This window comes from Benincasa hispida, chromosome 10 (assembly GCF_027475165.1).
Source record: "Benincasa hispida cultivar pf3 chromosome 10, pf3_genome.v1.1, whole genome shotgun sequence".
Lineage (NCBI taxonomy): Eukaryota > Viridiplantae > Streptophyta > Magnoliopsida > Cucurbitales > Cucurbitaceae > Benincasa > Benincasa hispida.
Window position 1 is genome coordinate 21911561 of NC_143487.1, and position 10019 is coordinate 21921579.

At 28.4% G+C, this 10019-nt stretch overlaps 1 protein-coding gene across 2 annotated transcripts; it reads right to left on the minus strand.

Moving 5' to 3' along the window:
* Positions 1-1950: 1950 nt before the first annotated feature.
* On the minus strand, positions 1951-8492 carry LOC120088809 (uncharacterized). 2 transcript variants are annotated; one of them, XM_039046247.2, is made up of 8 exons: positions 8279-8492; positions 8125-8164; positions 7300-7600; positions 6441-6517; positions 6265-6301; positions 4762-4909; positions 3258-3723; positions 1951-2309 (listed from the first exon to the last, which is right to left on the minus strand). In XM_039046247.2, exons 3-8 carry the CDS (start codon positions 7556-7558, stop codon positions 2100-2102), a joined length of 1197 nt encoding a protein of 398 aa, XP_038902175.2. In that variant the 5' UTR covers positions 7559-7600; positions 8125-8164; positions 8279-8492; the 3' UTR covers positions 1951-2099. The 2 variants fall into 2 exon arrangements, with proteins under 2 accessions (XP_038902175.2, XP_038902174.2); XM_039046246.2 differs by lacking the exon at positions 8125-8164 and having other exon boundaries at positions 8279-8491.
* Positions 8493-10019: the final 1527 nt, after the last annotated feature.

Genomic DNA, 10019 nt, shown 5'->3' on the forward strand with positions numbered 1-10019 from the left:
ACAGCTTTCATTAGGAGATCTATTTTCCTCTCCATCTCTATCATGGCTGACTCAGTTGTTACGTCAGCCATCATGACAGACACTACATCAAAGTGTGATTCTTTCTCTAATTGATCAGAAGCAGGAGTATAGGTGTCGAATAAGGATTTTTCTCTAACGAAGATCCCGCATTTAGGAGATTTAGCCAGTTTTTCCCAGCTTTTCTTTGTGAGGACAGAACCTTATTCTTGTTTCTGCATGATCTCTTTTGAATGGTTGCGAGTGACATGTCCCGTGTAAGCATCACTTGCGACGGTAGCTTTGGATGCGGCTTTCTTTGGTGTCATTTGTTGATTTATTGATTTAGATGATGAAAGAGAGATGAGAGGTAGAGATGTCTTATTGGACGTGCCAATTCGTTCGCACGAAGTTTCTAGAGAAAACTTGTTTCGTGGAGTTGAACTTGTGTTGATGTTGATTTGATGCGATGTGGTTTGATCTCTAGTACTTGATCCTTTGATTCTCTCTCAGTTGAATGCGTACGCTTGACTTGAAGAAGCAGAGCGCGTGACGTTCTTGAAGTCGAAGTTTTAGAAAAGTCTTTGTATCTTCAGGAGACTTGTGTCTTCAAGGAGTGTGCAACTTCAGGAGTCTATGAGTCTTCTGATTGTTGGGAGAATTCTCTCTAGGCTCTTCTAGAATGTAAAATTGTTAACCCCTACAAATGAAGAGAGCTTCTCTATTTACAGAATTCTCAGGTGTATTTCGTGGACTTGAGTTTAGTTGATCTATGGTTCTGGCCCTTGAGCCCAATTAGTTGGATTTGGGCCTGATTTGACATTTGGGTCAAATTCAGCTATTTTTGGGCTTAGTTGGACTTTAACCCAAATAATAATATCAAACTAGACCAAATTAATTTTATCTGATTCAATGGTCATGATGTAAACACGTGGCATCATCGGAATTTGCCTTCAACTTTAATTTGGAACACATGTCGACTTCTAATTGGTCCCAAATTTGATGATTTGGAATTTCGTCATTAATTTAGTGAATGACATGGCAATTTTTTATTGGTCCAAAATTTCTCTTTCAACACTTACAATTCTGTGTCTAATAAATTATTTAAAATCCCTAATAAATATAGAACTTTCGATTATTTTGTTTCTAATAAGTCTAACCTATCAAAAAATCTAAAAGTTAATTGAATTTTATTTGTACTTTGATAAAGCAAGATAAAATGAACACTTGAGGAATACAGGACCAAAATAAATATAAAGAAAAATTACGAAAACTACCCCTAAAGTATAATGGTAGTTGCTTTTACACCTTCAAACTATTAATTATAAAATTTGGGCCCCTAAACTTCTACAAGTGTTAAAATTGTACCCTCGAGCTTATAATAATTGTAAAAATTGGACCCACGAATGATAAAAATTGAACCTTCAAACTTAAACAAATGTTACAATTTATAAAACTTTGTAAGTTTGAAGGTCCAATTTGACCCCATTTAATACTTATATAAAATTGAAAGTTTAAGGGTGTAATTGCAATTACCACTCTACTTTAGGAGTGGTTTTTGGCATTTATCCTAAATACAAAGTAAACTTAGAGAGTTCACTGATACTTTTTAAAATTTCAAAAGTCTTAATGAGGTAATCTTAAATTAAAATGGGATTTAAACCAGCAATTAACACACATGTCACATTCTAAAACGAGATAATTTTTTTTTTCATACTCCCTCAATGCCATGTCACTTTAAAAAATAAGGTGAGATCCACTTATATTAATAAAGTCCACTAGTATTTATGAATATAAATTTTTGGTGTGAACAAATGAAATATATACTCTCATGCGGTACTAAAAATTTTCTCATCCTAACATTAGATCTTAATTTTGTTATTATTATTATATAAAATGCATTTTCAAACAATAAGGGGAAAAACTTAGTCAAGGGAAAACTAAGAAATATTAATGTAAATAAATATTTTCCATTAAGAAAAAAAAATTATTGAGACAAGTACTTACAAGATCTCACTCTCCTATGGCCCTTAGCTTAATAATGTAATTTAATTTTGCATGGATGAGATAGATCCTTAAGTACTCAGCCCATTATTTAATTTTCAAACCTTTGAACAAATATTTGTTTGTCTACATTCCTCTTCTTGATGTTGCTGTTGTTGTCTTGATGAAGAGGTAGAAAGAGAAAGAGAAAGTACTGTATCAATTTCTCTCCTGCATTCATCTTCTTCTTTCTCATTATTATTATTATTCACCACCATTATCCCACCACCATTTTCCACCAAGCTATTATTCCTTAAACTCAACTCTAACTGCAATTTTCAAACAATAAATGTTAGAACTATTTCCAAATAAAGAAAAATAAATCATCTTATTCATAAATACAACAAAATATCACTATCTATTGATAATAGATCGGAATAGAGCACGATAGACATCTATTAGAGTTTGATAGATGTCTATCGTGGTCTATTGCCTATTGATAAATAGATATATCGATAGATAGATGCCTATCTTAGCCTATAACAGTCTATCACTAATAGACAATAATATTTTCAACAGATTTACCATTTAAAACAATTACACTAAATTTTATCGACAAATTAATGTTACAAAAGATGTGTTTAGAATGACTTTTGAAAAGTATGTGGTGATTAAATATATTTATATATAACTCGTTAAAAGTACTAAATTCTTTTTTTTTTTTTTTCCAAAGATGTGTTTGAAAGAATTTTGTCATGTTGAAACTAGTTCTCACACTCAAATTTTTCATATTTGTAAGTGATTTAGAGTATTTAGGTCAAGGAGTGAAGTTGTGAAGTATGAAGAGATGTAAAGTCATGAGGGTCACGATATAAGACGTTAATAAAGCATAAAATTGATTTTTTTTTTTTTTTTTTTGTCATGAGCCCACAAACTCCTTTACTAAACAAGAAGTGAGTTCACAACTTCTAAAATTTATTCTAGGAACTATTTATGAAAGGTTTATGAAACCATAGAGACTATTTATGAGGTTTTATCAAACCATAAAAACTCAATTTTAACTTTTAAAACCGCATGGACTAAATTCTAACTTCCCCGAACTACTAAAAATCAATTTTACAATTCAACCTTTTTTTTTTCCTAAACATAAAAACTAGTCTCCATTCAAAAAAAAAGTTCTTCTTTTCGTTAAATTAAAAGTCATTCCAAACACATCCTAAAATATAAATCCTAACTTTAAAAAGACAAAAAAAAGAAAAACAAACAAACAAACTTACCTGAGTCGAGGGACGTTGAACGAGACAATCAGGCTCGAAGCTGGATCGACTGAGCTTGAACAATGGAGAAGATGAAGTGGTTGGAGAAGGATGAAGATGATCACGATGATTGAAGCTTGTAAGTTTAGGGTTCCATAGAGAATTAGACTGTTGTTGTTGTTGGATGTTAAGTATATTAGGTCGAAAATAATGTTTTTGGGGATTATTATTAATATTATTGATACGAAAATGTTGTGTAGTAATTAAGTGATGGGGAGGCCATTTCTTATCCTCAAGGAATCGGCTTGGCCTTATGGGTGTGGTTGATCTTGAAATTGCATTAGCAACTTCATATATATGAGAAGTAGTTTGAAAGGGATCATCCATTATTATGTTTGAATTATGATCATCTTTGCTCCATACATTAGAACATCCCCTAATTCCCAATGGATTATGATGATCTATTGCTTCCCACTCATCTCCAAACCTAACATCAAAGAATTAATTAAAGAGATCAGAGAGTTCATTCATACATCATCTTTAGGGTTTTTCCTTGTTGCAATCATAGAACTGTATATTTTCTTTTTCATCTATATATCTACTATATTCATATGACCAACATATATATAGTCAACATTCTAAAAATATATAGTAGGAAAAGGTTCGTCGTCATGTATATATGTAGGCCATATGTATGTATGTATGTATGTATTGATAAATTCTAAAGGATTGTACTTTAAAATTGAGTAGGAGAATCAATTTAGACACTCTATCAGTGATTATAACCATTTTAATTGGTTTCATTTAAAATAAACTCAAATGATCACAAACTAAGATTATTCATTAGTTTCTCAAAAATCTCTTCAAAAATAGCAAGTTTTCACGTAAATCTTAAATAAGTAAAGAAAAATGGAAGAATACGGGGAAGATGATCAAGAATTACTGATATTGATGAAATTCTATTACTATATATCTATATATCGATTTAATTTCAGCATTTTTTTCCTCTAATATTCGTTGATTTCTGCATTTAAAAAAGTTTATACACATGTGAAAATTATGTCGTATAAAACGGTATCACGACAAGGGTCTAAATTGAAAACTAATGGTTTAAATTCAAACAATAATTATTAGTTTGGAGTTTTAATAGATATACAATCCTCAAAAGCTTAGCAGTATAAGTTGATCATGTTTCCGTTTTTTTTCTTTTACATTTTTTTCAACATCAACATTTAAATTAATTGTTTGTTGCTACACATTGACAATCTTGTATTACTTTCCTTAAAGGTAAACAAATGATCTATAGCTCAACGTTAATTGACATTATTTCTTTATTTAAAGTCAAATTAATGGTCAAATTAATTTATACTAAAAAATGTGTCTTTTTTTGTAAGGGGTAGCAAAATAGAATAGACATCCTATGTTTGTGATATGTATGATATTCAAACAAATGGTTTATATATACACTATAAATTTAGCAGTAAGATATGAGAGTATATTTGTGGGGTTGGAATGAATTAATTACCTTGAAGAAGAGTTAGAAGGTGGTCTGAGGTGGTAAGGCTTTGTAATGTGTGAGAGGAAATTACTATTGTGCCCTCTGAAGTGTCCATGGTTCAATCTCTGGTACATTTGCACAATGTGATTTCTTCCAAACATTGTCTGAGATAAAACTGCAAATTATAATTAACTCTCTTTGTAAGCCTCCATCTATCCCTTTCAAATTAAACACAAAGTTGTAATTTTTTTTATTTTTTTCTTTTAATTTTTCGGCACGTCAAGAGTATTTTTACGATTACGGTCACACTCTCATATGGTTTTATTTTATAAACTTTACTTAAAAAATTTCATACCGATAAGTTATTCTTATATGTATTCTTTCCTTTTTCTATTTCTAAATGATGAGGGATTATGTTTGTATACAACGTGTAGATTTGTGTATAATGTGCAATTAGCATTTTTGGTAGTTGTATGATTTTAAAACTTTATGTATGCATATATGTATGTATATATATATATGAATATTATTAAAAATATGTTTTCAGATAAACTAAGGATATCTCATTTCCTTTGATCTAACAAAATAGGCTTTGTAATATTTCTATCATGGAAAAAATAACAAAAAAGTCTTCTGAAACGAATATGCTTAAAATTTATAAAAATGAAATTAGATCAAATTTTTTTTAGAGGGAAAAATAATGAACCAAAAGGAGAATGAATAGGAGAATATGATAATATAAAGATTAAAAAATCCCTTTCTTAAGAAATTAAAAAAAAAAATTGGACTAACATGAACATAGTTCAATTAACATAAAGCTTGTTCTAATAATCTTATGGTTAAAGATTCAATCATCCATAATAATAATAATAATAATAAATAAATAAAGAGACTTACTCTCCAAAGCTATTTTCAAAATAATTTTTTTAAAAAAAATCTTTGAAAACTATTTTTAAAAGTTCTAATTTGAAATATGTAAAAGTAATTTTAAAAAGATTAAACTACAATTTTAGTACATAAATTTTTAAGTTTGTGGTCCTTAAAATTTTTAAAATCTAATAGTACATAAAATAATTTATATCCTCATCATTTCATTTTTATGCTAAATAAATCATTGATCTATTTGAAGTTTAGAGACAATCTTCTAGACGCAATCTTATAAGTTAATTAATTAAATTTATAATTTAACTCATGTCATTAAATACATCAACTTCATTATTATTCATATTAAAAAGCTCATAAACTTTTAATAATTTTTTTATAAAAGCAAATACATGTTGTCTTATCAATAAAAAAATATCATGTAAAAAATAGTTATTGGATCATATGTGTTCAGTAAATTTAATTTTAAAAGAAGAAAATTATTTAAACAAGTCGTGTAAGTGATATAAGAAATAGAAAAAGGATATATATATATATATAAACCACGAAAACCTAGAGAATCAAGGCCTAGCTAGTTATACTTTTTTTAAAACTAAAATAAATAAATAAATAAAAAGGGATAGCTAGTTATTGAATTAGAAACCCTACCTTGTCCAGACTCATCCAGCTTCTTACTTCGATACATCTACATTCACAAAAACCCAACATTTCATTTTTTAATCAGAATCCCAAAAAATAGAAATTTTAAATATATATATATATATATATGTTTTAATTTATACTCTAGAAAAAGAAAGAAAAGAAAAATGCATGGGGGAAGTTACCTGCAAATGGCTCTTTACATGAGCAATGCTGAGCCCTCTTACATTCATCAACTGAAGTAACAACTTTGGTGTTGCCCCTTCAAATTCAATTCAATTTCACCAAATCAATACAAATTATATATTTATACAAAAACATAATCTTTTTACCTTACACTTTGACCAAACAAATTTATTTGAAAAAACGATTCATAAATATAAGTTTCATTTCAAAATTGATTCACAATATAAGAATAATAACTTGATCATGCATGCTATAAAGATTGTGAGATCTTTCATCTTTCCGATTTGGAAAACTCAATATGTCTCCTTTATATGGTGGCTTTTTGGGTTTATCGTTCTTCGATCAAATCTTTCTATTTTCTTTTTTTTACCAAATATATTGTACTTGCTTGTAGGCTTTGATACCCATATTGGATAAACATAGGGTCCTATGTCAATCAACTGGCAATGAGATGAGTAAAACTAACTCAATGTACTCCCTATATATTTCCAATGTAGACGAAAACACAACAAAGTCTGCCATAATGCTAGTTTTGCCCTATTGAATGTAGAATAAAATATATATATAAATATGTATATAGAAATTATATTCAGTGTAGTTACGGTTATTATGAAGCAGATATTTTATTTTTACCATATTTGATGCATACGCGAATCCACTAAACTTTCACATTATCAGTGTAATTAAACATATCTTAATAGTTAACGTATCTATTTCTTCTTATAATGTTAGACATTTAAATTATCATCCCCACATTTGTTGTAAGTGAGGAAAAGCAACGACCCAACCGACGAAAAAACAAGGGAGTAGGAGATGGAGATGGAGATGGAGAGAATAGAAAATGTTAGATATGCTTACTTTCTTGTCCTCCAAGTCTTTCAACAGCATTTACAAAGGCAAGATGAAGATCAGGAGTCCAACGAAGCCTTGGCATTTTAGACCTTGAATATTTTCTAACACTTCCACTTCTTCTCGGTTCCTCTTCCTCTTCTTCTTTCTCTTCTTCCTCCATTCCATTGTTGCTGCTCGAGTTCGAGTTCGAGTTATTCGAGTTCTCTTCTCCAGATCCTTCATCAATGCCTTTCGCTTCTTCGTTCAAATCAAACCCATTTATCATCTTTATTATTCCTTCTTTCTCTCTCCCTTTCTCTATTTATTCCTGAAATATCAAAATTGGAAAATTGTGCTTTTTAACTAATTATTAATCAATGTATATAAATATACATATATATATTGGGGAAATGGAATATAACCCATAATTATTTATAAAATTATATTTACTGGGGTAGCAATTGCTTGGTCATTATAATTATTTATGCTTAAATATTTTATAAACTAAGCTCTTAGGGCATTGGAATTCTACAAAGACATGAAACCCTAGAAGCATTGTTGTTTTATTATGGACATTAAATAGCTGTTTGTTAATTTAATTACTAAAAAGCATCTTCTCTTCCCTGATCATAACATATTGTATAAGCTAATTAATTAAATTGTTACTACTGATTTTGGGTCAATGAAACTACCAAAAATAAAATAAAATAAAATAACAGAAACAAACTTACTGAAGTAAAACTGCATATTATATCATGATTTAGAAGCTTACTTAAAACCTTTTAAGCAAATATAACCTAAAATTCATTATAATTACAAAAAGAAGAGGGGAATTCGAATTTTGCAACTTACCCAGCAAAAATTATCTTAATTTCTCAAAAGATTTGTACATCTAAGGATCCACCGACAAAGAAAAGAAAATTAAACCAAGAAATCGAGATGAAATTGAAGATCGTGAAGAGAGAAAGAAAAACTAAAAGAGATTGAAAATTAAAGAAAAACCCACCAGCAGATCGATATAGATTGAGAGACCCTTTACATGGATCTATCCAACAAGAAAAATGAAGCTTTATTCCAATTATTTCTTTGGCTTTTGAATCATCTTCTTAGAGAGAGCTAAGAGAGAGAGAGAAGAAAGAAAAATAAGGTTTTGCAAGTAAAGTTATGAGCTTCGAAACAATTATATATTTTGTATGAAAAAAAAATTATTGGATGAATGTTGAAGCTTAAAGAGTATATGTATATAAATATTCTTAGGTAGCTGATTTTAATAAAGAAATAAATAAATAAATTTGAGGACAAAAGGCTCAGAGGAAGACAATGGTCGGATGGGCCAAATTGATTATAAATTAGTTTTTATATTTTTGCAAATTTGGAGTCTTTGTCAATATCAACTTCTTCTATAATATATATATATATATTAATTAATTTCAGAAAAATGAATAAATATTTAAGATGAATTGGTCTTTCTACTGTCAAAAATCATGTGATCTCTTATGTGCCTTTAAAAAAAAAATAAAAAATTACTTGGATTGTTCTCTTCTTTGACAGCTTGTCTTTATTTTTTTATTTTTTTACTTTTCTTTTTTCTGTTTGTCTCGTGATGAAGTTTAATATATAGTTGACCTATGCAACTGCAAAACTTGGTAGGGCTATATTTCCCCATCTGTTTTTAAGTTTAACCTTAATTATTGTCTCTCTTATTAATTACATTGAGGATTATCCTATGATGGTTTTTTAACTTTTATTTTTTTAATTAAAAATAAAATCTTTTGTTTTATGCTAACACTTCATAGTTCATCCAATGCCAAGGATAGATTCATGTTGCTAAAGACATGGTCTCTATAATGCTTAACCTTACTGTTGGACAATTGTTTGGTAATTTTTTTTTTTATATATATATAAGGAAAATTATTTTAAATGGTAAAATTGTTGAAAATATTTATAAAATATAACAAAATTTTAGAACTATCAATGATAGACGTTGATAGACACTGATAGACTTCTATCAGTGTCTACCAACGTCAATCATAAATAATTCTAAAATTTTGTTATATTTTGTAAATATTTTTGTTCATTTTTATATATTTAAAAACAACCCATTATTTTGTTATATTCACTTTTTTCTAATGTTTTCAAAAACTAAACTGAATTTTAAAGACTAAGGTCCCGTTTGGTAATCATTTGATTTATTGTTTTTATTTTTGAAATTAAGACTATTTCATGTACCTTTCTTATAATAATTTGCGTCTTTCTTAATTATAATGGTTGAATTCTTAGCTAAATTCCAAAGACAAAAATAACTTTTTGAAAGCTATTTTTTCTAATTCTCAAAATTTGGCTTGGTTTTTTAAACATTGGTGAAGGGTAAAAAAATGACAAATGAAGAAATTTGGAGTTGAAAGTAGTGTCTATAAACTTAATTTTCAAATACAAAAGATAAAATGATTACCAAATGAGACCTTAAAAATGGATTTTATTTTTAGAATTTGATTGAGGATTAAAATGATTCTTTTAGAAAAGGTGAAACTCATAGTAAGAGATTAAGGAGAAAAAATGCATAAAATTCAAAAACTTAAAACTTAAAACGCAATCGTTATCAAATAGGGCTTTGTCTTTTTTTTTCGAGTATAATGATTGTAGGGATGTAGAATCGAACCTCTAAACTCAAAGGAATTGAGTGACATGCCAATTATCTTTAAAAGTGCCTTAATTAATTGATTTAATTTTCTATTTTTGTCAAAATT

What these genes read in the sequence shown, in the direction of transcription:
- LOC120088809 (XM_039046247.2), bottom strand. Translation starts at nt 7,558, where the DNA reads ATGATAAATGGGTTTGATTTGAACGAAGAAGCGAAAGGCATTGATGAA. An exon ending in ATGTAAAGAGCCATTTGCAG is followed by an intron (nt 6,302 to 6,440) that starts GTAACTTCCCCC and finishes TTGTGAATGTAG; the next exon opens with ATGTATCGAAGTAAGAAGCT. An exon ending in TTCAACGTCCCTCGACTCAG is followed by an intron (nt 2,310 to 3,257) that starts GTAAGTTTGTTT and finishes TGAAAATTGCAG; the next exon opens with TTAGAGTTGAGTTTAAGGAA.